At 44.9% G+C, this 27,773-nt stretch overlaps 1 protein-coding gene across 1 annotated transcript in view; it reads right to left on the bottom strand.

The window, feature by feature from the left end:
* The window catches only part of NOC2L (NOC2 like nucleolar associated transcriptional repressor), a gene marked incomplete at its 5' end in the record, with an annotated part of 45,297 nt that extends 18,444 nt beyond the window's left edge, over window positions 1-26,853 (bottom strand). The window contains 12 exons of the mRNA XM_010164329.1: window positions 3,204-3,305; window positions 3,465-3,578; window positions 10,838-10,949; window positions 16,222-16,361; window positions 17,741-17,929; window positions 18,616-18,729; window positions 20,494-20,604; window positions 22,559-22,637; window positions 23,915-24,005; window positions 25,268-25,388; window positions 26,041-26,154; window positions 26,685-26,853. Of these exons, the coding sequence (XP_010162631.1) occupies window positions 3,204-3,305; window positions 3,465-3,578; window positions 10,838-10,949; window positions 16,222-16,361; window positions 17,741-17,929; window positions 18,616-18,729; window positions 20,494-20,604; window positions 22,559-22,637; window positions 23,915-24,005; window positions 25,268-25,388; window positions 26,041-26,154; window positions 26,685-26,853 (1,456 nt within the window). The remainder of the gene's footprint in view (window positions 1-3,203; window positions 3,306-3,464; window positions 3,579-10,837; window positions 10,950-16,221; window positions 16,362-17,740; window positions 17,930-18,615; window positions 18,730-20,493; window positions 20,605-22,558; window positions 22,638-23,914; window positions 24,006-25,267; window positions 25,389-26,040; window positions 26,155-26,684) is intronic.
* Between the last annotated feature and the right edge of the window lie 920 nt (window positions 26,854-27,773).

The raw sequence follows: 27,773 nt of genomic DNA, 5'->3' as shown, positions 1-27,773 counted from the left end.
CAAATGTTCTGCCTCAAGAGAGACAGAGCTGGGGGAAGGAGATGTCTCCCTCCTGTCATGCCTACATGTTGGCTTGATCTTACCTGCCAAGTGGGTGGCTATTAAATGTTAATCAAGAGGTGACAGTCACACCTAGCCTGTCTCTACCAGGACACTGCTGTCCTGATGAGTATATTGCTGCAGGATCTGCTGTCTGTTACACACATGGAGAATGTCCCCCATTACCTAGCAGCAGGGGCTTCTCTTGTCCCTTTATCCCCAGCATATCCCCACCTGCCATCATACATCTGACTCAGAAAAATGTGAGTTTAAATGAACCTTTCCCCCTTTCCACAAAGCAAACAGTGTACAAAGGAACCATCGGTAAAACTATCCTTCTGCTGGTGAAGCCTGTCCTACACTCACCCCCTCCTTCTAAAATATTCATTTTTTATAGGTGCTGCATATTTATCTCCACTGAGAAATGCATTTGTCATTCGATTTATCTCACTTGATCCCCACATCTGCAGCCCCAGATCCATTTCATCCGCTGCCACATACATTATCATTTTTCTTTCGTAGCAGAAGTGTCACCAGAAATCCTGCAAAATCTCGGGCTCTATCTGTGCAGTTTGGTGTGTGTTCACTCTCACAGCTGTACGCTTCATTTCTTCTCCCCCCCTGCTCTCTCCTACCCCTGCAATCCCTCACAGTCCCACCACTATCTGCCACAGACATTAACAAAACGTAATGAGATCTCAGTCCTGTGTTAAGAGGCAGGGAACAACCAAGAAGGTAAAAGAAGATAGAGCAGAGAGAGGGAAAGGGACTCTGTGAAAGCCTTTTTTCACTCTGCAAAATACAACAACCATATCATTCCAGAATAAAAGCCATCAGAACATACGTGTGTATGTGTGTATGTCATTAACATCTCGCGTCGGTTCCCAGCTAAGCTCTGTGATTAGCGGGATTGATTCTGTCCAACTGCCAGCCTTAAACACCAATGGTTTATACCAGCAAGAGACCACAGCAAAAACCCAGCTCCACTTACAGTAAACAACGCAGGGAACTAGAAATGATCTGAAGCAGCTGGGCGTGTGTGTTCCAGGGAATCCAAATCAAGCCCAATCCTCCACTCACAAAAAGCAGAGGGAATACTCAACTCACAGGGAGCGAGCAGCAGTGGGAGTGGCTGCTGGCAAGGCAAACCAGCACCTCCTGCCCTTCTGTCTAGCTGCAAGTCCTCCTGCCTCCACCCAGCAGTACCTTCCCCTTATCAATACCTGCTCAGCTTTTCCCTTTAAGCTCCCACTTTTGCTCTGGGATGCCTGTCAGGGCTCTAGAGGAAGGAAGAGGCAGTTTCTACTAAGCATCCAGACACAGAGACTCTGCACTCCGAGCTCCTTACCAGCCCGTGGAAGCGGTGACCACCATGGGGTCGTCCCAGTGGCTGGGCAGAACAGCAGCCTTTGAACTGTCTCCTGCTCCTACCAGCTCTCCTTTCCTTTGATCTGCCCGGGTGCTTCCTGCCTTCCAAGCAAGGAGGTTTTAAAGTTCAGCTTGAAGGCAGTTCAGCCTGAGCTTCTCCCAAAGCCGCTGACCAGAACGCAACCCTCGCCAGCTGGAACACAGCCCCCTGTGACACGGCACTGAGAGAAGCGTGAGCTCATGGGGGAGGAAGAATCAGGACAGATGGATTTTTACAGTTAACTGGAATCATTCCAAGAGAAAAGCCTTCCCCCCCCACACGCACACTTTCCCGAAGACTTGGGAGATTTTGGGAAGCTAACCATCAGCACCCCAGCCCAGCAGACGCCATGAGGCTGTGGTGAGTGGCAGCCAAATAGGAATATGATAGCATTAATTCTCTGCAGAAACACAGGCTGGTCCCAGGGTGTGTTTGGAAGCCACAGGGCACTTGGTGCCAGAGGGCCGTCAGCCGTTTTTCATTCCAGCTAGAACATCGGCTCCGACAGCTTCGATGCTCTCAACAGCTGCTGGCTGAGAGGAAAAGGGCTTTGTTTGCTGCCGATAAGCGAGAAGCACGCAAAGCCAGAGCAAGCACAGGAGCTGCTCTCCTCGCACAGAGAGTGCCTGTCACCTCACATTAGCCAAAGCAGCCCACTGCCAGCTAGGCAATGGCCTGTGCCAGGCTGCAGGGACCCAGCCAAGAGCCATGCGCCTGACAGATACCAGCCTACTGCACGCAGCAGAAACAGGGAGATCTGCCTCCCAAGCAGCCTGTGGGTCCCAACAGAGACACTGCTCCCATGTCATGGCATCACAGCAACAAGGTATGCAGACACGGGGTCTCGTGGCAGACACCAAAGCAGAGGTTCATGTCCCCATGGAGGTTGCATATGACACCTGCCACTCATGAGTTATAAATAGAGAAGACTAGGAGGAATGGAGCAAACAAGTTCCAACATGTTTGCACTGAGCAATCTTACTGTTCAAACAAGAGAGGTCACTGCTTATTCAAAACTGAAGCCACCCAGCTAGCAAGGCATGAGGGAAGGATCGTGCACAATACACCTAGATGCACAATGTTATTGTGCAGTTTTGTTGTGGACAATGAAGTATGTAAACACAAAGTAGCTAGGAAAAACACTTTGCACTGTAGAATGCCAAGGGAGAGGCAAAGGAGACTAGTTTGCAGCACTTTTGCAGCAAGGAGGAGGGACAGAGACAGGAATTGTACTGTTTTGTATGGAAGAACCAGGAGAAAAAGTGCCCCGGTTGATGGAGACACTGTGAAAGGAGGGAAGATTGCCATCTTGTGGAGAGCACGTGAGGGAGGCAAGGAAAAGTACAGGCTCACAGAGCACAGGTACAGCTCTGAGACCACACAGCAATCAGGACAGCTCTGAATTGCCAAAACTCATCTGCATTCGTTAGTCAAAACACATCTCTACAGCAGTTATGCAGCACTCTGTTCCACCTTGGCTCCCAAAAGAGTGGCTAACTCCACAGCCACTTTTCCCTACCTTCAGCCTCCTAACTAGATACAATGCCTCTGTTCCTCCCTGAGAATTCCCCAAATTCCAAGAAAAACTATAATGAAGAAAAGCTAAACAGCTCTCCCCTCACGTTGTGTGGATCATCTTGAGTTCATTGTTAGCTTAAATTATTTCATCCCACCCTGTGCACATTCAAGGCGTGACCAAGAAGTGTCTAAATGACTTTATCCCACCCTGTGCACATTCAAGTGTCTTACACCTTACCTGAATGACAGTGGGGAGAACCAACTCTGGGAATCCAATGCTGTAAGCTTGGCAATGGAGATACTCAAGCATCAGGTCATAGAGCTGTTCAATGAGTCCATCCTGAAATAGAAATAATCAGGTAAGAACTAAACCCTACAGTGTCCAGATTAGGAAATGAGGCTTCAGCCTTATGGGACAAGAACACAAAGCATATTTGCTAGGGCAACTCTGTTGTTTACAGAGAAGCTGTGCACTGTTGGTCACTGTGGTTCCACTTACTCGGAAGGCCTTCTCCTGTAGGTTGGCATTGGAAAGCTTCAAGACCACTGCGAAATTTATAGGCTTAGCACTTATCCGTCCTGGCTTCTTGTTGAAATCCACTTGTTGGAAAATCTACAACAGAAAAAACTTGAGTGTAAATACGATCACACCACAGAACAAAATAAGATACCAAATGACTCAACTAAGATCATGCAGTTGGAGGCAGAGCTAAGAAGATGATCCAGAAATTCTGATTCCTGCTTGCCTGTTCTGATCACTGTACCACAGCTTTCTTAAATTCCCTAGGCAAGGGGCAGTTAGGGAGCAAACAACAACCACATCTGAAGCTTTGGAGACCCTGAGTGTGAAAGATGCCACAGAAATGTGATGTAAAAGGAAAACAACACAAGCAACAGCACAAGAAACTAGAGGTTTGTTCCTCACATCCATGCTTCGAATGGTCAGAAATATCACGCTACAAAGTTTGAGTGGATTTTGAACCCGTCCCTTAAAGCTAAAAGCTTTTTAACAGCAAGACTAAGTGTTGCTTATACCAAATCCATTACCCTTTTATTGCCACTAAAATAATAGTCCTAGGAAGCAGAGAAACCAGTCAAGTCCTTTTCACAAACACCCCTTGCCAGGCAAGGTTTCTTTTCTAACACACTGCCCATTGATGTCCCTTGTACCAATTATAAGTGAACAGCCTTTAGTCAGTGCATATTATTCTCCATGGACACGTTTCATTTTATAGCAAGGGACATGGAGAAAAACTGTCCCCTTCCCAGAGTTTGAGAGGAGACTATGCACCCCACTCATCAAAACACACAAGCACACACAAGCTTTAGGGTAGAGCTGGATGCCCAGTAGCCTAGTATGTAATGTCAAAAGGCAGACTTGCATCTTTGCTTTTGCATTCTTCCAGAGATTGTTTTAATGATAATCCTTGAGGAGAGGAGTATTTCTGCAACAGAAGGTATGAAGCTTGCATAGTAGAAAGAAGAAAGCAGAGAGGAAGTTCATGTATGTGTGTGTGACTTGTTCTCCAGGGTGGCATCTTGACTTTGGTTTTAATTAAGAAGAACCATTATTGCCTTAAAATTTAACAACTTGTAATCAAGACCAAGAACTATGAAAGCTTTTTTCCCCACTCCCTCCTTTAAGGGAGGAGTTTCCCAACTTCACTGAGGGAAGGGTAACAGAAATCAGTGAGAATTTCCATTCTTCACTTCCCGGAGAGGCTATGCTGGGCACACAGGGAAGCTAACTTCAGCTGAAATCAGCTAGAGCCAGAATCTGCCTTGGTCCCTCCTGCCCTGGGCAGACATCAGGCAACAGGATGCACTATCCCAAGAAGCCTGTGTGCTGTGCTGCTCTTCCTCTGAAGCTGTGACACAGGAAGGAGGAAAAGGTTTCTGAAATGAGCAGCAATACAGACATGCTCTTGCCCAGCCTGTTAGGGGCAGACCTCAGGAGAAAGATAGTAAGACTACAAAAAACACTTGATCTGGGGCAGACTCCCAGAGACCTCCATCAGGGGATAGATAACAAGTGGCAATCAAGGAAGGTGTTCACTAGTAATGGGATCTAATTTTAAAAAATAATCAGCCAACAATTGGTAATCATTTGCATATCAAATGACAACCATTGAGGGGGGCTAATGAGGAGCATATCCTGCCCACTCACACTTTTGAGCACCTCAAAAGCAACCTAGGTTGGCATTGGATATGCATAGGGTTTGTCTCTCTGTCCCCAACACACTTAAATTGCACTCCTAAGCAGGAAATAATTTCTAATCCTGCTATGCAGCTGCACCACATCCATCATCAGACCCCAACCAGCCTGGCAACGTGGGGATGCAGCCACACTGATTGCTAGAGGGTGAGGAGGAAAGGGAGGGTGCTCAGGTCACATGGAAGCCCCCAGGCCAGAAAAAGCATGGAGACGACTATTGATTTTTTTTACATTTTATTTGTCAATCCAGGTTATTTGGAAGGGAGGGACAAGCTTGGTGGCTTGTGAAAACAAAGAGCCCTATCCCAGGGAATCGATGCCATAAACCTCGTTATGCACAGTTATTTCTTTGGCCAAAACAGTAGTATTGATCCCTGAGGTCAGACACATTAAAGCAAAAGGCGTCAGGCTCTGTGGGATCCTAACATGCCGCTAGGCAAGCGGGGAAATGCAACCAGAGGTTTTGAAACTCTCCCAAGAGGTACTAGGGAGCTGGTCAGGACATGTGGGAAGGGGAGGAAATGTGGTTCTCATCTCAAGATTGTGCAGAACGGATCAGTTAACAGCCAGACTGCAGGAGAGGATGACTGATGTCTAGGAATTCTGTGGCAGGGTGGAAAGGCGATAATGAGGGGCTAGAGGGCCAGAAAATGTCAAAACCTAACAATTTGGCTTAAGTGATAACCACTAGCAGACAGAGGAAAGGACAGGGCAACACAGGCAGGAAGGAGAAGGATTTTTGGCAGTTTCAAGCTCACAGATGATTTCCACGTGGCTAGTCAGAAGGGTGCTCAGACAGACAGTTTACACTGCCAGAGTGCAAACCAGTGCACCCACAGCACTCCCACCATATCACCCCATTTCTTTCTCTCAGGCTCTAACAAAAGCCTCCTGGCATCTGCTTTGATCACCCCAAAGCTGGCTGCCCCAGGCCAGCTCACACCAGGGATATCCAGTGCCTTGCTGGGCCTGCCTGCAGCTTTCCCTCAGTCACCCTCCCATGTCACTGAGGAAAGGGCTCAGAGAGCCCAGATAAACCGCTCAGGCAGAGTCTGATTATTTCATGTTCAGACAAGCTGCCCAACTTCCTGCAGGAGCTGGCTTGAAGCACTTGGTCACAAAACAATTAAGATTGGAAGGGACCTCTGGAAGTCATCGAGGAGGGTCAAGTGGAACAGGTTGCTCAGGGCCATGGCCAGTCAGATATCGAGTATCTGCAAGAACAAACACTCCACTGTTTATCACTGGAACCTGTTCCAGCCCCACCATATAAAACTGTTGGGGTATTTTTTATTTTTTTCCAATGCTTAAGTGGGGTCTCCTGTATTTCACTTTCTGTGTATTGCCTCTTCTCTTGTCATCAAGTGCCACTGATAAAAATGTGGCTTTAATCTCTTTATTCACAAAATGGTTGAGGTTGGAAGAGAGCTCTGGAGGTCATCTTGTCCAATCTGCCCTGCTCAAGCAGGGCCACCTAGAGCCAGCTGCCCAGGGCTGTGTCCAGATGGCTTCTGAATAGCTCCAAGGATGGAGACTCCACAACCTTCCTGGGCAACCTGTACCACAGTACTCAGTGACCCTCACAGTAAAAGAAATAAAAAGTGTTTTCTGATGTTTAGTGTTTCAGTTTGTGTCCATTGCATCCTGTCCTGGCACTGGACTCCACTTAAAGAGAGCCTGGCCCCATCTTCTACGCACCCTCCTTTCAGGTGTTTCGTACACATTAATAAGATACTCCTTGAGACTTCTCTTCTTGAGGATAAACAGGCCCAGCTCTTGCAGTCTCTCCTCACATGACAGATGCTCCAATCCCTTTATCTCTGTGGCCCTTCCCCAGACTCTTTCCAGTTTGTCCATGTCTCTCTCGCCCTGGAGAACCCTGAACTAGACACAGCACTCCAGCTGTAGTCTAACCAGTGTTCAGCAGAGGGGAAAGATCACAATCAAATCACTGGCAAAGCCTAGAACAGCCCAGCATGCCATTGCCCTTCTTTACTGCAGGGCCACATTGCTAGCTCTTGGTCAACACGTTGTCCATGTCCTCTTCTACAAAGCTGTTCTCCAGTCAGCCCTCAGGATGATGTTATGAAGTTACTTTTTCTCAGGTGCAGGACATTGCATTCTCTCTGTTGAGCTACATGAGGTTTCTGCCTCCCCAATTCTCTACCTTGTTAAGGTTCCTCTGAACTGCAGGACACTTATCTGGTGTATCAATAACTCCTCCCAGCTTCATATCATCTACAAGCTTGCTGATGGTGCCACTCTGCCCCACCATTCAAACCATTAATGAATATGATAACCAGTATCAGCCCCAGTATCGATCCCAGGGTATATCACCAGTGTCTCACTTCCAGTTAGATTTCATGCCACTGATCAGTGTGAGCCTGGAAGTTCATCCCACTGTCACTACACCTCACAGGCTGCTTATCTAGTCTGCAATTCATCAGCTTGTCTGTGAGGAAGTTATGGGAGATGGTATCCAAAACCTTGATAAAAAGAAGATAAACAACATCCACTGCTCTCCCCTCATCCACCAAGCCAATCATCTCACTGTAGAAGTCTATTAGCTCCGTCAGGCATGACCTCACTCAAACAGCCCCTGGTACCTGCAGGGCTGTGAACCACAATTTAAGAGCTACAACACAGTGGTGGAGGGAGGAGAATGAGGAAAAGGAAGGATGTGTCTTCAGTTGGTGCAGTGCTTCAGCTTAGCCTGTCTAAAGTTGCAGTTTTGCCTCTCTGTGCAAAGGAGACAGAGAGCCCACATCTTGTAGAAAACTAGTTTCAGATCTGTGCTTAGATGTATGACAGTGTCCAGAATTAGCAATTCTCCATCTACAATCTTTGCATCAGCTGATTTCCTGACACAATCCACTGCCCACTCCCACGCATGTTGCACTCCAAGGCTTTGATGACTTTCTCTGAAGCAAGCTGTGCATCCAAAACAAGACTCGAGCCATTTAAGTGTCAAAGTGAAAATCTCGTGCCTTCCTAAGCGTGTCAGGGTTAACCACCTCTCCCATCCCTCCACAGGGGAAGCTAATTTTAAATTGGCATGTGAAGTCTGCCTGTGGGGAGATTTCCACTTTGTTTATCCACACCTGCCTTCCAGCAGATGAGTCACCAATTTTCCTTCTGCAGAAACTAGTGCCTGTCATACAATAACTGAAGTGATAAAGAAAAAGCCTGGGATTTCACAGGCCCTTCAAGGGGAGTAACAACACAAACATAAAAGCCTGCCTGCTTTATACTCTCTCCCAAGCCACCTCCTATCTAAGATGTAATTTTAGCAAGCTGCTTTTGTTCTATCCTGGAAAGCAGAGTCAGAGAGAAGACAGCACTGGATGTCCACGCTGGAGAACATCAGCCCTTGTCAAGATGCATCAAGCAGCCAGCTCTCATTTCTGCTGGCAGGGGCTTGGGGGATTCCTGTGCCTAGGGGAACTGCAAACATTCAATCTGCCCTCTCTGAAAGGAAAGTGGTGACAGTGCTGAGACAAGAGGTAGCAAGGGCTGGGTTTCCCTGATGGAGAGAGAGAAGGGAAACAGTTACATAGTCACTTAGACAAGAAGCTTCACAGAATCTACGCTCTAAGGCCATGCAGAGCCCTCTCCAAAAAGTGCATAAAACAGAGTCACAAGCTCCACAGCCATTCTTTTACTGCACTTTGATTCAGCTGCACAGTGATAGAGGGAGCAGCCTGTCCTCCTTCCTATCAAACAGATCATACCTTATGCTGGGAATGCTTCACTCCGCCCCCCAAACCCCAGTCATGCCCCTCAAGTCTACCCTGCTTAGTACCAACACACTGATCAAATCCCTCAAAGTCATGATGGCTGGAATAATTTGGCTTAAAATGGATTTTGTTTCATGACATGGTGTGGCATGGGACTAATGGCTATGGACTAAATCACTGCTGAATTTGTGAGCTGGTAGAAACAGGCTCATAGTTAAAGCATCAAGCTGGGCATCAGAATGCAGATTCTCCTCCCAGCATCACCACAGCCACCTTGGGACTTCTGGCAGGTCACTTTCCCTCTGTGTGATAAAGCTTCCTACCATCTCACCCACACAGCTGGAATACACCTTCTGCCTGAAGATAGCTTGTGGAGATGCACTAAGGGCTGTAAGAGTGTTCAGATACCTCTGACAGAGAGGAGGGGGGAGTTGGGAAGAGATGGAATATAAAGGAAACAGCCCTGAATACTCTTGGGAACTCCACAGAATATTTGAGGAGTCCTTTGCAGGAGAGAAGCAGGAAGAAGGGAAAGGCTGAAAGCTGCAGGGAGATACGAGTTTAACATCATGCCAGTCACTTTGGGTTAGAGAAGTTAAAAAAAATAATCCTTAAAGTAATGTGAAAGTATGCAAGCAACACACATGCACACATTTACCCTGCCCCCATCTCTCCCCTGTCACCAACACCTGGACAAGCTAAGCCAAGCAGTGCCTCACAAACAAGCACAGCAGGATCGGATGTGGTCAGGGGCTTGTGGAAGCTGGGAGGAAGCTCAGCGTGCAGTGTGGTAACGTCTGGCTGGGGCCCGACACACAGATTACAGCCGAGGTGTTGGGGCCAGAATGCAAAGAGGAGGGGGGAAGGCTCTGTGGGGAAAAAGGCTTTATGTCTCAGGGCACTAAAAAGCAAAGAAGCCATCCTTGCCCTGAGCTCTACTGCCCCAGAGCAGAGATGCCTCTATCACTAAATCTGCTTGGCAGAATTTCAAATATGCATGAACGAGAGGAAGGAAGCAGGAGAACAGCAAAGCCACACAGGCCAGGGAGAGGCAGAGGAGGCGGGAGAGCAGGAGGAGATTTATAAACATCGCTGCCTTCCACAGGCTCAGAGGATGTGGTTTGCAAAGGACGTTTACAACAACACGAAACCACAAAAGCCTTTGCTTCAACAGAACTTGATTAGGAATGAGCCCGGCTGACTCGGGTCATTTATTATAGAAGTCTGTCTCCCTCCCTCCTCCTCCTCAGTGTCCAGCCTCGTGCTGACCTACTGGGGCTTCTACATTTCTCACCCTGCCTTGCTCACACGTCTTCAGTGAAATCTGGCTGCACCACTGCTGTACTAGCTCCTCACAGCAGAAAGGCTAGAAAGATCTATGTGGAGAGATGTCAGGCATCTGGTATGTGGGAAAGCTGGATGGTCTCTTAGCATCAGTATTTCACCAAAAATATTGCATTTTGACAGGCTGGGTTCACCAAGATCTTGTTCCTAAATAAATTCTTAATTCTTGAAGAGCTTTTTCCTTCCTTTTCCCTTTGTCTGCAGTTAGGAGAAACTCTTCCTCTTGCTAAGATACAAACACATCAGCAGGATCAAGTAACAACAGCTTGGAGAATCATTGCAACCAGTTGAGCCTCAATCTCCTCTTTGGCAAACCCTTTGCCTACTCCAGCTGCATTAATTAAATCACCTAGGAATGTATTTTTGCACCCAGCTGATCTCAGATACTCTCTGCTCACAGGCCAATAAAAGTTTAAACCTATTTGTTAACCAAACAATATATTGTCTGATGCTGTTTGCCAGGATTTTAGGCAGTGAATAAACTGGGCAATCTTGGGAGCCTGTTGGTGGGTACAGTGAGTGTGGTTAATAGGTAAGAGGCATCAGCCATGGCTAGGTCAGCAGCAACCAACTAACCTCCAGGATAAATGGCAACACTGGGATGAAGGTCCTGGTGTTCTCAGACAACAGTGTCAGTGCACGGATGCAGTGCATGCGCAGAGGGTAGAAACGAGCCGTTGGTACCAGCCTAGAAAGGAAAAAAAGAAGGATATTAGGCCAAGTTTATACAGGAACTGCACCTGCAGCCTTCAGTGACACTCAGGAGCCTTTCCTACTCTACAAAAGACAGCTTTAGTACTGCACAGCAAACTGAGCTGCTGAAACTACCTCATAGTTGCAAATAAAATTCACACATGTTAAAGCTGTAACGTTAACATACAAATTCCTGCAACCAAAGCATCAGGTTTCCAGCTTCTGCTGGGAGAAAGTGCTACAAGACAAGAGCTCTGCAGATGAAGTTTATCACTGACACTGTTTAGTCATGTTCAACCCCTTTGAGCCTCATGCTCCCAGCACAGATAAGTATGCAAGGAAAAGTAGCAGGAACCAGCAATAAAATGCTGATCTAAAGCACAAGTCTGACCAAGAAAAGGGCTCCCCCAGAAAACCAGAGGGACTACAGGGAGGAAGATCTCCCATTTCAGGTTACATACCCTCTGCATACCCAGAGTTCATGCTGTCAGCTGAACAGTCACCCTCTTAGTGTGGAATGTCACCCAGGCTGAAGGAGCTGGACCAGCAGCGACCAGCACATCAGAAAGGACAGAGTGGGAATGAGAGTGACCTCTCACAGCCAAATCTGATCAGCTCTCTGTAACCCAGAGGAGCACCTGAGCTATTCCTACCTCCTTCAGAGAGGCAACATGCACATTGAACAGCCAGTCAGCAGCATGGATGGGAAGAGGTCAGACTTTGACCCACACTTGAAACCATTATGCACCCAAGTATTAAGAAAGAAGAAGAGCCAACTCACTTTGTAAGGGTGGGACTGAGAAGGGTCAGTTCCCCCAGCACCACATGAGCCAGCAGCAGAGGGGAGAATGCAGAGCTAGCCCTAAAAGATGCCAGACCTCATTACTGTATTACTCTAGAAACCTCTCACTCTGAATGACTTGTACTTGAAGACATGGATGCCTCCAGCATTAACAAGGATTTTTATTTTCATTTTCTTTATTTTTTAAAGCCACAGTTCCCAGACAACAGGTTCAAGTCTGATAAATGAAGCCCTCCCCTCCCCAAAGAGCTTGCAGAGCAATCCAGAAAAAAAACAAAACAAAACAAAATGCCTGACCAGGCACCATAAATCACCTGCATCTCCCCCAACCAAATAGTGAAATAATTATCATTGGATCCATTATAGAAATAAATCTACTTTGCACCCCTGATCTGGCACCACTGGAGATGACGAAAGCCATTCTCAGGAATTAATTGATCGAGGAATAAACCTGTTAAGAGTATAGATTTACTGTAAACCAGGACCATTAATTTTAGAGTGCGCAGCGATGCAACAATCTGCTCAACTTCCCAATGGCTGGATGCACAGGGAATACAAAACACAGCTGGGTCCCAGCTCTGCTGAGGAAAATCCAACTACCTAGTCGCTCCAGGGTGTAGCTGGGGGGGTTCAAACTGACTCACATTTCCTCTCAGCAGAGAGTGCTCTCTAATATCTTAACCATCACTTGTCTCTTGGAATGCTGCTGTACTTCTCCCATGCACACAGGGCACAGGCTGTGGTGTAGAGAACACCCTAAAGGCTTCTCAAGGCTTATTTTTACTTGGTAAAACTCCTTGTGTTATATTCCTGGGTGACCACAATCTTCCTCTGGCTAGAGAGAGGACAAAAAAAGCTTCTTTCAACATCAGCCTCCACCCAACCAGGACAGGTCATGAAGGGGAGTTGCTCAGGGACATCAAGGCTGTGCTTGCTTCTCCGTGGAGGAGGCTGTACCTGATTTATCCCCCTATACATGCTGAGAGGCTGGAAACCAAAACTTAACAGGCACCAAAAATCCTCATTTAACTATAAGCCAGGGAAAAACTTCATTTTTATAGCTAAGACTGGGAACAAGGTAGAAATCCAAGCAGACATGGTCAGAAAAACACTTTATGGGATGAGGGGAAAAGGGATAACAACAGGAGCTTTAAAAAAAAGCCCAAACAAACAAAAAAACCCCCCCAAAAAACACAACAAAAACCCCCAAATCCAAGAAAAACCACCAAATGAACTCTGACAAATGCAAGCACACAGATCAAAAGGATGAACTTACAGATTGTGGAGGCAGAGAAAAGCACAAAGCAGAGAAAGGAAGAGGGAAATAATCTCCTCCATGTTCTGCTATCTCTGCAATATCTAAACCAATGCCCCATTGGTCAAACTAACTGCAGCCTTTCAGCTGTTTGTGAGAACAGCATCACTCATTATTACAATTCCATAAGCAAACTCAGCACCCAGGCTCTTTCCAGCATCACAAAAGTCAGAAATCATTATTCCCAGCACTTCTCCATTCAGTAGCACAACTTCCCTGGATCACATCTTGAGCACAGGTAACTTGCAAACACACACAGATCCGTTTCTGAAATATATTTATTATTAAAAATAGTTTCAATGCATTTTATATGCTCAAAAGCAAGAAGAGGGAGCAAGAAAATGAGGGAGCTAATTTTGATTTTTAGCAGGCAAACCTCTTCTACTAGGTTAATTTATTTAATCACTTCTCAAATTCTGCCCTGGTCCTTGCCTAGAGCAAAAAAGCCTGTGGTGGATGCTGGTTTCTCCTCATTCCCCTCACATTAAGAGGTCAGGGTGGCATGAGGAGCTGACCAGGTCCCACAGACAGACAGACACACACCAGCTCGCTGCCCTTTCGCTGGAGCCAGGCGCCATCTCCCGGTATAAAAGGCGCTGGGGAAGGGGAGTCTCCTCCCAGCACTTCTACCTTCCAGATGCACCCAAGAGCACTACACCATGCCAGGAGCAGAATGAGAGAAGGTTTTCCAGATGTTACACAGCATCCTGCCCCACCACCTGATCCCATACACACACCTCTTGGAGCTGAGCAGCCAGAGAAACAAGGAGAGGAGTCCAGCTCATTCACACCATTCCCACAAGAAAGTCTACTCGCAGCAGTCAGATACTGAACAGCCCCCCCCAGGCAGATGGACACCCCTAAATGGGCCTGAAATTTATGATTTTAATTCCAGAAATACATGAAATGGCACATGAAGCAAAAAAAAAAAAAAACACCCCAAAACACAAAACCCCTGACCTGCAGGCTAGATTATTTTATCCTCTCACCTCAAACAGAAACAACACGAGTTCTCCCATTACGCTCAGTTACTACAGATGTATCTACACCAAGGGATGTGGCACAGAGATTGACTCCCACTAGTCCCAGTTAGGACAGCACAGCCACCAATGCTGAGAAGAGGCTGTCAGGAAGGAGTCACTATGGGCCCTGGGTACAGACTGAAGCTCATGGAGCCACATCATTCCCACATCTGCGAGCTTACCGACTCCCTGGTCCCTGGACACCGTCTGGCTCAGTAAGGAAGCCAGAGCATCATCTATTTCTATTTTCTCCAGCCTAGAACCCATCTGTCAGGTTTCCAAATCTTTGAAGCCTTGTCAGACAGCAACTGTACTTCATGCCAAGCAGCTCTGTTCATCACAGATGCTAACAAATTCTATTTGCTGCTCTTGCTGAGACTCACCCGATTCACCTTTCCTTGGCCCCAGATAGCTGATTTATCTGCCTGGACAGGTAGAAAACTGCCTAGATTCATCCACAGCACAACTCAAGCTCTACAAGAGCAGTGGGAAGCAGCCTGTGCACATGGGGGATGGGAAGAGGGATGTATGCACACCCTAAAGATCGTTTAAATCTGCTTATCTTCATCACCACTCAGGGAGTTTTTCAAGAGCAGGCGGGTGGTGTTTTAAAGCTGAGAATCTGGTTAACAGAGCTAACAGGATTTCAGAGATCACCAGAGATTCAGAAATTCCCTCAATGCTTGTTATTAACAGGCATTGCAAAGTAAAAAAAATTCATATATAAACTGATGGGAAAAAGAGAAAGAAATTCTCAGCAGACATAATAAAAAAAAAGTGTCCTAGTTCTTCGAAGTCTAACAAATATGCAAAAAAAAAGCATCTTCTAACTGTATTTACAGAGTTAGAGATGAGGATTTGATTCTGTACTTTGGTCCTGAGGCAAGTCATCAAACAAACTCAAAAAACCTCCAACAACCCACAAATGAGAATAGCTTTCATACTGCCAAAGATACCTGAGCAGGCTTTCTTACTGGTGTCTGTATCTTAAGAAAAAATAATTACAAGAAAAAAAATCTAAACACATTTGGGTTCCAAAATCAAGTCCCCATCTTCTCCTTCATTTTTTTTTCCAAATAGCTCAGCTCTGAGTCAGTCAGAAACTGCTCTACATGGCATGCTTGCACTTGGACTGTTCTCCGTGGAAATATTCTGAGAGCTATAACCTCTTGGAAAGAGCACTCAGCAACACAGAAATACTACCTTGTGCTGCAACTGCTCTACAGGTGACAAAGCATGCTGATGGATGTTCAAAAGCTAAGCTGCTTAGACTCTACTTGGGCTAGTTCTGCATATGAATGCTTGGTTATTACTCAGTTATTTTAGGCTTTCCCTCAGAAAAGGGGGACACTATCTAGAATGTCTTCGTGGAGTTCTCCTGTAGTAGGAGGTATCGTGCCTTTCAGCACCAAAGTTAACTGCACTGCTTTGAGTCTCTCCAGCTCCCCACTAGATGACAGCAAAAAGTGTCAGACTTATTCAGAAGTGTGTCCAGACCACACAAACCCAGCAAATATCCTAGAGCATAAAGGAATTTCACAATATTTTCTGTTCTCACTGCTGGGCATCACTTACCTACTCTTCAGATTAGCCCAGAAATGGCTGCAGTTTGACAGTGGGTCTCAGACCAAATGGTCCTCCTCCTTCAATATGGGAACTCATAGTAGGACTTGAACTGGACACCAAATCAGGTAGAACTGAAATTCCTTATACAGAGAATTTGGTTGTGGTGTAGGTTAAGCTTTCCTAGGCTTTCTCACCACCTAAACATACACGTGCTCACAAGGTATCTTCAGTTGGAATACTTGAATCAAAAGCATCTCTCTCAGACCATCCTTTACAATGCAAGGTTAAATCCAAATCATGGAACAGTCACACCCCTCAGTAACTGCTCTGCTACATCAGCAAGAGAAAGAGGTTAAGCTTTCCTAGGCTTTCTCACCACCTGAACATACATGTGCTCACAACGTATCTTCAGTTGGAGTACTTGAATCAAAAGCATCTCCCAGATAGTTCCTCACATTGCAAGGTTAAATCCAAATCATGTAGCAACCACACCCCTCAGTAACTGCTCTGTTACATCAAGCAAGAGAAAAGTAGAGCCAAAAGAAGAAAAAATTCTACTTACTTTATACAGCCAATGATGACCTGTGTCAAAGGATAGATCAACGGCTCCATGATTTCACTGGGATAGATTGTGCTGAGAACCCGACACCAGAAATACAGGCAGTGGATATACTGCCAGTTATAAACAGACTGGAAGTTCTCCTGCAGAAAAGGGAAAACACAGGCACAAACTTGAAAATGTGGCATTTGAGAGGAGTTCACTCTGGTTTCTCTACAAGACTCCTTTTATCCAGCATTCTCTAAGAGGACACTGTGTACTGTTCAGAGAGGAATAACACATTCTGACTGTTGCTTTGATGCTAGTGGCTGACCCACCATCCAGCAAGTTCAGATGCAGCACTGGCAACATTATGATTTGGTACTTATTAGTGCCTTGAAGGAAATAATGAGGAACACACAGACTGCTTTTCTTCACAAGTATGGCTCATTTGAAAGGATGACTTAATGATTCAGCTCACTCCAACCTGTGTTTGTTTCAGACAGTCTTTCAAGTCCTGAAACAATGACAGAAGCCCTCAATTGCAGCCACTGGACCAAACCTTGCAGCAGGGACTTAAGCCACAGCTGGAAATGGTAGAACTCTCCCACCTCTCACCAGGTCACCAAGATGTGCCAAGAAGCTCTATTCTCAGCTTCTCTTGCACAGAAGAGATAAGCAATCTGCTCTTGTAATCACCTTCCACAATCACTCACTGCTCAATTTAAATTAATTGGCTTATTACTTGGATTTGTATATTTTGCTTGTGCTGTTGTCATGTGAAGTTCCTACAACCCTCCCCAGCTGTGAAATCAATTGGATTTAGGTCTTGTCTGGGCCAGGACTGAGGGTGTGAGAAGCCAGCACAATCCAATTAGGGCATAGGCAGCCCAGACTTCATTTATCTCTGCTCATTTATCCCCATGTCTGAACAGCCAGGAGATTTAACTGGTCACCAATCCTGCAATGTTTGGGAGCAGCTGAACAATTAATCTAGCAGGGTCTGTTTTACTAAACATGAATAAAGCCAGGATTAACAATCTGACTCAGATTTCCGAGGTCAGACTGGAGGTAGCTGAAATCAGGGCTGCTCCCAAGAGGTCTGAGCTGCTTTGTTCAATTAAGTCCTTTAAATAGCACAGACTTCACTGGAAAGATGCACACACCCATGTGGTTCCAAATCTTCTTTACCTTGAGATTTTGCAACAGAGACTGCAAACAGCAGCTTCATGTAGTGGAAAAAGGGTGCCCCAGGCAGAAGATGGAAAGTGCATCACAAACTCTTGCAAGCTGGAGGGGACAAAAGTGACTTCAACTCTGCAGTTGTCTGTCTTCTCCTTCCTTGCTGAAATTCTAAAGACAGGCAACTACAAGGTGATCTCTGAAGCTTCCAGCCCCTGGCAAAAAATTCCTTGGCACATTAGGAAAGAGGTCAGACACAAGTACTGACACTAGCAAAAGCCTGAAGTGGTTACTGTCATTTTCCCCTCTCCACACATTCCCCATAGGAGGGTACACTCATTCCACACTGACAGGTACCCACCTTCTTCTTTATTGTCATGGCACTGCGTAAATGAATGGCAAGCTGACGGATATAGATGAAGGCATGCTGGTAAGAGGTATGTGTGTCCAGGGCATACATCTCTGTCAGTGTGCGCTGCATGAAGTTGATCATGGGCAGGACATTGGGAGAGGTGAATCTGGAATTCTTCACAAATGCAATGTACATTTGCTGTACAGGAAAGAAGATACAACCACTTAAGACAGAACATAAAACATTCTTTCACTAACCTTCTCCACCTAGGTAGGTCCAAACCAAGGGTGAAGTGTTCCTTTTACAAGACAAGTCACTTCAAAGGAATATGCAAAAATAATAACCCAGCCTGCTCTTTCTTTGGAGAAGATGGGAAAGATTCAGAATCTTTTTGCACTCACACATTGTTTAGCACAGAGCTTGTAGATGCCCCTGCCATTGCTTCTCTGCAAGAAGAGAGGAGCTGTGGGACAGCTTTGAGCCATACATGCTTATGGTTGGTCACAGCTATCTTTCTCTAAGCAAACTATGCTTGTGAACCTCAGCTATTAGCTGAAAGATCAAGGCAGCTCAGCAGTGCTGAGTAGTGTCCCAACACCTGAGGAAAGCCATCAAGAATTTGGAAGATAAGCATTCATCCAGCAGACAGATGAGTATTAGAAGCCTTCCCTGCTAAGTCCCTGTGTGCCTCCAGCTGGAAGGGCAGGAGTAGGAAGCAGAATATCACTCTGAGCCAACATAAAATTTCATCCCTCTTTAATTTTCTGGAGGTAGCCAGCATCATCTTGAGCACCTACCCTACCTAATCAGCTGCAGCTCATGCCCTAAGGTCTTTGCATATAACATGAGAAAGAAAAGCTGCAGAGTACAAGTACCAGCCTTACCTTGAGCAAGGGACTTAGGTACACCTCTTTCTTGTAGCGGCAGATCTTGTTCAGCACAAGGAAGGCCAGTACTCTCACTGTTTCCTCACCTGTGCTCCACAAATTGATTGCTTGCTGGAACAGAAAATAAAAAGATATAGGTAAGTGAAGGGACAAAGAGCCCCTTTCTGGTTACAGACAGGCCTGAGCTTCCCTCCTTCACACCGAAAAAGCAAGAGAGGAGGAAGATGACACAAAGATGACAGGCTGTACTGTCACAGAATCAATCACAACAGCACTGGCAGCCATTCTGTCCTCACCCTCTAGCTATAAGACCACACAAAAGGCAAGGTTGATGCTTCCACAATCAATAAAGGAAGCTGTCCACAATTAGCATCTCTGAGAAATACGTGCACTTATATCCACGTGCCTAAACACACATCTCAGTTTCTGAGCACAGGCACCAGTTTGTGCACACAACTCAACCTCCCAGGCTTTGCAAAGCTTCCTCACCATCCCCTAGACAGCAACACCACACTAGAGCAGACATGTGGCCAACACATCTCCCAGCCCAACAAAAAAAGTAATTTTTTATGTCTTGCACTGAACTTTGCAGAACAGATCTACACTGCAATTACACTCCAGTTCTCACCATGAACACAAAATTCTGGTTTCTCAAAGAATGCTATTAAAGATGCACTTGCCTCTGGAAAGGGTACGCCAGGGTTTGATTTCTGAATTTATCAATGTGTTTTCCCCTCTGGACAAAGAGGTTGCAATTCCCAAGACACATCTCCTGGTATCAGTTCTGACTTACTTCCATTTCTCTGTACATTCACTGTATTAATTCAAATGATAGAGCAGCAGGAAGGTTTGGAGCCAGAGACAGGATCTGTGTAAGGCAGCACTTCTGAGACACATCCTTAGTCACTCTGGTACAGACATGATGACGAGCACCCAGAGCATCATAAAAATACCTACACCAGCTGGAGAGGGGTAGGTTAGTCTGTGTAGAGATCTGGGCTAATGAGACAGCCCACAACTGACATGTAAACTCATTAATCTGAGTTTTATGTATCTCTGCATTGCATGAAGCAATCATATATGGTCTCTCCCCTCAACTTCTTGAGAAGCAAACAAATAGATTTTGTTCATCCCAGGCCTGCCTGCATTTGTCTGTCTAGAGTACAGATTCACTTGGACATGGCTGGCTCCATCAGGAAGCATGTGGTACAGCAGGACCACAATCACAGCAGAAGTCTCCAAAAACTAGTTACCTTATCTGCACTAATGAACTCAGTGGGAAAGCAGAGAGATTCCAGCTGCAAAAGCCTACTCAAAAATCCCTACTGCAGCAGTGAGCAGACTGCTACACCTTCAGATATGAGGTGTACCAGCCTCCCATCACCACGTACCTCATTTAAATGTCATGTTGCAGCTTTTCATTTAAACATCACCCTGTTGCCCTCTTCCACGCCTCCTTTGTTGTTCTTAAGTGCTCAGCAGTTGTGACTAAGTTTCCCCAAAAATATTCCACCCCCAGCTCTTGAGAGTGTAATACTCTAACAGACATACACGCAGGCTCAGCATGCAGGCAGCAATTACTCCATCTGCGATGAGGAAGCTGGCAGCTTTCCCACAACACCTCCGTGTCACTTTGCATGGGGATTAGCAGTAGCTACAGGCAGAGCCACATGCCCACTCACCTCAGCGTGAGAGAGCACTTCAGGGCACGTAAAGCGCCTGTAAGTGACACAGAATTCCTTTCCAGGACTAAAAGAAAAGCAAAGGAAGAGGACTACAAGAGACTGAACTGTCATGGGATCTAGCCCAAATACCATCAGAGGCGTAAAGAACAAACTTCAGATCCAAATGACTTATCATAGCACATCACCTCACCTTGAGAAGTGCACGACACTGCTTTGGAAAGGACAAATAATAAGGCACTGTAGAAATGACGTGCTGAAGGACGGCTGCACCCACCGAGGCTTCTGTTAAACATGACAGGAGCTATGGAGGGAAAACAAAACACAACCCTGTTTAGTGTGTAGTCCTTATTACCTGTTCCTTAGCCATTCAACAGGTGTATTTTGCTGTTTCCAAGTATTTCTGTGTTACAAAGGGACCAAAGAGTAGCTTTCCCCAGGAAGAAGGTCAAACAAACCCCCAAAAGCTCTATCAGGAAAGGAACAGATACAGAGCAGGTTAAATAACTCCCCTGAAAGTGCATCATCCTGGCAAATTCGAGCACAGGCTACTGGACTTCAATGGCTAACAGCACCTGAGGTCATCACATAAAACCTCATTTGTGTACACTGCAAAAGCTAAATCTATATACAGTTTAGCACATCTTACAGATGGTCTAACATCAACGCCTCTGCTGTCTCCCTACAAACTGTTAATGCATGATGAAGACACTCCCAGTCTACACAAGGCTTGGAAACATCATCTGATGACTTACTAGGTTTCACTAGGATTTCTTTAACAGGAAGCTGGAATACCACTGGGTATCAAGAGGTTAACTCTAGTTCAAGCAAAAGGTTAGATAGACTATTTAACAAACAACATCTTGGTATTTCCAGGTTGTTCAGCTCAGTTCACCTCAATAGCTCAGCCAGAGACATTTGCAGTTTCTAATTTGAAGACAATGGTAAGCTGAAAAGTCACTTCAATTTGAGAGAGGTTCTGCCTGATGCAGGGCCCCCTCTTGGCTGCAAGCTCCAGTGCTGGAAGCAGAGGCATTTTTTTCTACTTTTAACTTTCCTCCTCATTCTCCTCTTTGCACTGCAAAGGTTCTAAACTGAGCAGGTCTCCTTTGCAAAGTCCCTCACACACCAAAATGAAAGGAGGAGATATTGTTCAGAAACTACTATGCCAGAAAAACACTGTAGTAAAGCTTGGGACTAAGGGCACTCAGAAATAAGCAGAGGACCACGGATTACTTCAACGGGACTACACTGCCAGCTTTCCCTTTCCTACTGCAATCTGCTGCTGGCAAGAGGCACCACGACTTGAGAAAAAAAAGCTCTACTGATCAAAATGTTCTTTCTGCTAAGTCATCCTGCCAGCTTACAGCTAAGAGACATCAGCACTTTCCTCTTTCTTTCCTTGTATCCCCTTCACTCAGCTGCTGAAGAATGAGAATTTCAATGTTGTTCTGTTTTTAATATTCCAAATTTGGGAATGCAGGATGAAGCAACCTCAAAAAAAAATAACTGAGGGTGAGAATTTCCTTCAGAAGTAATGCATGAATTGTCTCTGGAACACCAGACATCAGCAACTTTGGATGGACAGGATATCCCAGAATTATACTTGCAGATGTTGTATGTGAGGTTAACAACATAGCATCATCCTAGTGTTTACTACAAGAAGTAGCAAGATCATAGTGCCAAAAAAGGAATTAAAAATGCAGAATGCAGGAACACAGCACCGCAAACTACTTTAATGCTCATTAAATATTAATTTGTCAGACAAATTAAGACAGAACTGCCTGAATGTTAACTCAGCCCTTCTTTATAGGCTACCTTTTTCGACTCAACCATCCTGTGGTCCTCCAAATTGTTAAACTAAACACTTCCAAAACAACACAGGGATCTGGATGGACACACAAATCTCAGATGCTCAAGGCTTTGAGAATCAGTAAGATTGCTTCTGCCCACTGCAGTCTCAGAGAGCAAGTCTTATTTATTTCTCCACTACAGAAGAAGGCACAGAAATCAATACCCGAGGTTCCCAGTGTTGTGATGACCAGAAAGTCACACTCAAACTGGAGTGACCATGTTGTCAAAAAGAAAAGCACTTGAGGCTACATTGTTAATTAGCTTCTTGATTGTTTAGCTCTCCTTTTAGCAGTGTTGTTTACAGATGCAAAAAAGCTCATGTGCCTCATTCCAAAATATCCTGAAGACAAGCCTAGCAATGCACAGAGTGACCCCAGTAACACAAATATGATGAAATTTCTTACTTGTATGGTACAGTTGAGGTACACTTTTACATCCAGTCGCAGCTTGCTCCAAAGTGGGCTGGTGGAAGGGAGGACCAATCTAGAAATGAGCAAAGAGTTAGGTTTAGCTTTAAAAAAAAAAAACCCCCTCCAAAGAAATTAGATTTCAGCAGCACAAAAAACACTGAGTTAACATCCTCAATATTGCCAGTGAATAAAGACAACTGCTTGCAAAGCAAGAAGTGATTTCAGCAGCACAAAAAACACTGAGTTAACTTCCTCAATATTGCCAGTGAGTAAAGACAACTGCTTGCAAAGCAAGAAGAGAAGTAACAATTTTGCCACAGGTGAAAAGAAGTACTTCTACTCTGTAAAAACTGCCTGAAGCACAGCATTAGAAAATTTAATTCAAAGAGCTTCCCAAAAGAGTGCTCACATCTCTGGAGGTGTGATACAGGGAGCTGTGACAGCCAGAAAGCCTGGTGGTGACCCGAATCCCTCACACTGACATTATCTTTTAGTCAAGCACTCTGCAGCTACTGCCTGAGAACAGAGCAGGCTGGCTTGTAGCAAGAAAGTCTATTTTTGGGATCAAACTAGTTGTGAGACATTTGTTCAGTCTCTTCTAAACTTCTGACATTGCACTCATGAAGTAGTGCCCCCAGGCTACCCCAAAATTCAGACATGGTCTGCACAAGTCAGGCCTGGGGAAGAAAGACGCTGACATTTACAGAAAGAACTGGAATTTACTTCTCAGACTAGGCACTACTGACAACGAGGAATCTAGAGTTTAGCTCACCCCTCCCTTCATCTGTGACAGGGAAACTTAAAAAACTGCCACAAAAGTTACCCTGGAACTGAAAGCACTTCTGAAAGGCATTCAATTCTCATTCTACCCAACAATGGGAAAAACAGAAGAGCTCAGACTAAAAAGTAAGTGATAAAACTGTGTCCAGCTTAAACTCCAGGGAGGACTGAGGTAAAAAGCTTCTGTGAATACCTAGGGTGTAACACAGCTACTAAAGCTCTGGATTAACACAACTCACATACTTTCTGCCAACATATAAGCAGAAGGCTTGGTGCCCTTCTCTGAATATCAACTCACAATACCTTAACATTGCTTCTGACTGCAAGCACATGTAATTCCAGAGCTTTCTGTTGAAGTTGCAAGTCCTCTGCAAATGGCTGGAGTCTAATATTACAGAGGATGCAGTTAGAAGGGAAGAAAGGAAAAACCTGCCTAAGACAACTGAACATTGTCAAGCAACTTTGCTAGTGTTTGGGAAGAGCTGCCATCTCTTTCCAGCCAGGTTGCAGTTCTGAAAAACCCCAAGAAGTTTTCTCTCACCTGCAGTTCTCAAATCTCCTCAGACTTACTTTAGTTTGTTCTTTGGGGTTTTCAGAAGCAGCAGCTTCTGTAGGCAGCCGAAGAGGTCTCGGACACAGAAGGACACAAGGGCATTGAACACTGGTTAAAAAAAAGTCAGTAAAGCATTTGTAAATGATTTTCCATATATTCCTGGTTTCTCAGCTAATCTGAAGAGAGCTCCCCAAGGAACTGTAAGTCAGTAATTCCCACAGCAAAACTATTGTGTTTCCACAAGCTTCTGGAAAATATCAGTTTGTCTTACTCTAGATTTTTTTTTATCTGAACAAAAAAATCTGATTTTTTTTTTTTACAACTGACAGCTTTCTGGCACAGGGGGCATGTCTTTGCTCTCTGAGTGAAGAGCACCAAGCACAAAAGCAGCCAGATCCATGACCAGGAGTCTATGCTACCATCAGTCTCCCCCAAAACATAATGGGAATTAAAGGCACTTTAAAAAAAAAAAGTCACAGAAATTAATATTAATGTTAATTCTATGTAATGTCTTGCATTAAAGAATGAGATTTTACCAAAAGCAATCAAAGAGATGTAAGAAGCCCTATGCTGGGCAAGAAATGGTTAAAGAGAATAAGCAGGTTTGAGTAGTCCCACTCCACAGTGCCAGTTCCAGATGGCAACAACAACAAGTGATAAAACAGAGTGAGGACGTACTTGATAACTTAGTGGTAGAAGTAGGCAGGCTGCAAGTCACATCCTCTGAGACACTAACAAAGATGTTTCCCTCTCAGCCATGCTGTTATGAGTCTAAAACAGGGCTGTCTGCAAAAACTGGAGTTTATGCAGAAGGGGCTCAGTGGGAGAGAGGGGCTGCATCTCATTTGTTCTACAGGCATGAGAATCCTGTAGAGGAGATCTAGATGTGCAGTATTTTGAGAGGTCCTGGCTAGGGGAACGTGAACTTGATAGTGCAACTGAACTCTGAACTGTTGTGAGGTTAGAGAATGCTATTTGGTAAGAAGACTCAAAATAGGCTTGTAGAATTAGTTCTAAGAGGGAATAGCACGAAGGCAGAGCAAAAGTTGTTCAAAAAAACATGTGCTGCAAGTGTATAAACAGTACTCAGCTTCAACTTTCACTCTAAGAAGTCTAGTAAATGAAGAGCAGTGCTTTCCTCAGCAAGTCCAGCTGCTCCAGGCATGCACCCTGACAGGTACACACACACACCAGCAGAGTGACCACTGCACAGACTCACCACCAGGAAGAAGATAAGCTACTTGAGTGAACCGAAGACAATGAAAGGGTAAGTTAAATCCTGGCAGTATTCCCACTCTTTTCCAATAGCTAAACCTTTCCTACCAAATGACTTCCTTTCTCTCACAGAAGTAGCATGGTGACCAACTCACCTGCAGCATCAGTGACTTGAAACTTGCTGGGATCAGCCCCACCATTATCTCCTTTGGTGGTTGCTACAGCTGCTTTAAAGGCTTGAGTGATTTCATGGAAAAGTTTTGGTGTTAGCCTTCTCTAAGGAAAGAGGAAAAAGGATTGCTGAAGTGAAAAAGTAAGCAATATTCTGAAACTCTGAAGCACTTTACTGGGACAGGAGCATTGGAATTCATTTTAAGTTTGATTGCAAAAATAGCTCCATCCTATAACGCAAAGAAAAAATGTCAAAACTGTTAAAAAATCCCTTTACTTGCTCTAAAATGGGCTTCTGGGGCTTTTAATTGGTTGGGGGTTGAGAAGCAATGAATCAGCTCCAAGGAATAGTCTGACCTTTTCCTCCCCCCTCTTAGTCAGAAGCAGCGAGCCACTTCATCACTACTCAAAACAAGACTAAAAATGTTCTTGGAGCTGCCAAAGGCACAATGCTTAGCAAAAGGATGAAAAAAAAATCAACTTAACCATTCTGACCTCTTCTGAGCCATGTACCGTCTCCCTCAGATGGAGCACAAGTACTCTAATCTTGCAGCTCAAGAAAAATTGCAAAGACAAGTCATGCTGAAGTTAACAAAATCTCCAGGAGCATGACCTTGTACGCAGGACATACATCTTCTCTGCAGATTTTTGTGAAAGATGTACAAATCAGAAGTTGGTCTTTTCGGGGTAGCGACACATGGGGAAGCATGTTTAAAGGAGAAGGCTCAAGTGCATTGTATTCCAAACCCCTGCTCACCTCTGCAGCTTTTTTCCATTCTTCAACCATTTTCAAGCTCACAGGGATGAAAGATACTCTCTTCCGTTTGACTGTTTCGCGTTCATCTTCATCGTCATCTTCGTCACTTGCTTCCTAGAAAAGTCAGTACCAAGAGTGAGAAAAAGCTCATGCACTGTTCTGGCCCCACCTCTTTTGCTGAGTAGCTACTGAAGAGGAAGGCAGGCAGAGAGTGGTGAGTTTTATTAATGCTGTTACCAGCACTTTGTGTAAAGCAGCAATAAAATGACAGGTATTACAAATTCTAGAAAAGCCACTTCAGCTTTGCTACATAAACACAACGTGCAGGAACACAAAATGCCAAGGAAGAAGCATATCACCTGAGGCCAAGCAAACTCTCACTGAGAGAGGTGATACAAAACCAAAATCACAGAGAAAATCCACTCTTAAGGCTCTGCTTTCACAATCTTTAACAGACTCCTGGTGCTCAGTTCAAATGCACAGCTGAGTTCTGGATTACAAGCCTGCACACCTGCAGGTGATCTCTGGGGAAGCTCCTCCCCAGCACCTGTGCCCTTACTCAGGCCTTGCACAGAAACTCTAAATACTTCACATGTAAGTAATTAACATAATTGATTGCAGCATTCCAAAACAGGACCCAGTACCTCCAGTTTATCAGGTGGTACATGCAACGCCCCCTCCTCGTCAGAACTGTCTGAAGCATCAAAATTCAGCAGCGTGCGATCGTTTTCCTCCAAAAACTTATAAAATTCAGGATCTTTGTCCTTCAGCCGGGAGAGCTGATCTTTGTGTTCAGATGCTTTTCCTTTCTTCCTGGTAGATAAGAATTAGCATGCATTTATTCACTGCTCAAACTTCTGCTGATGCTGTAAGAAAAGCAAGAAGCTTCTGGGCACTGAAGCACACCTGGAGCTAATTGGACTGGTGATTGATTTAGCAGGGCTGTGGCTCCGTATCCTAATTAACACCTGTTGTGGAGGACTTGCAAAAGGTTCTTTTTATTCATCACTAGGAAATCTTGATATCAGGTTACAAAGTTGTATTAAGATATTATCCAGAGGTCATGAAAACATCTTGCACAACCAAAATATGTTCCTCAGCTTCTTAGAATGACTCCCATAAGCTTTTTATAAAGAGTACTGAAAGCTATACTGCCAGAGAAATGTGACAATGGAAGCTCAGTACTAAATAATTTAGAAATAATTTAGAAATAATTTAGAAATAATTTAGAAATAATTTAGAAATAATTTAGAAAGTCTAGTACTAAATAAATATTTTGGCTTCTAATAATGTTTAGCAGCACCTAAGAATGACTTCATTTTCTATCTGCAGATACTCCAGTGACTTTCAGCAAGAGCAAATACACACAAACTGAGGGAAAACAGAGTAAACTTTGTCACATTCCAATATACCCTGTAAAAGATGAAAAGCATACACAAGCTTTTTCCACTGCAGTTACTAAACTGACATAAGTATGACTGAAAACCCGACCGTCCTGTACCCCATAACCACACTATGGTCTTGAATGCAGCTCTTCTAAACACCTCTGACCCAGCTTGTCCCAGAATCAGCTCATCCTACGACAGATACTGCAACAAAATCCTGTGGTTAGTTAAAAAACAGGCAAAAGTAAAAAAAACTCAACCAAGAACGGTGCTCAGGCACGCGGAGCCTCGCTTGAGCAGAGCGAGCGAGCAGGGAGCGCTAACGGCGGGACCGCCTGGCCCAGGGGC

This window comes from Antrostomus carolinensis, unplaced genomic scaffold (assembly GCF_000700745.2).
Source record: "Antrostomus carolinensis isolate BGI_N321 unplaced genomic scaffold, ASM70074v2 scaffold14470, whole genome shotgun sequence".
Lineage (NCBI taxonomy): Eukaryota > Metazoa > Chordata > Aves > Caprimulgiformes > Caprimulgidae > Antrostomus > Antrostomus carolinensis.
Note: the sequence above shows the minus strand (reverse complement) of the source record. Positions and strands in the feature narration are given on the sequence as shown.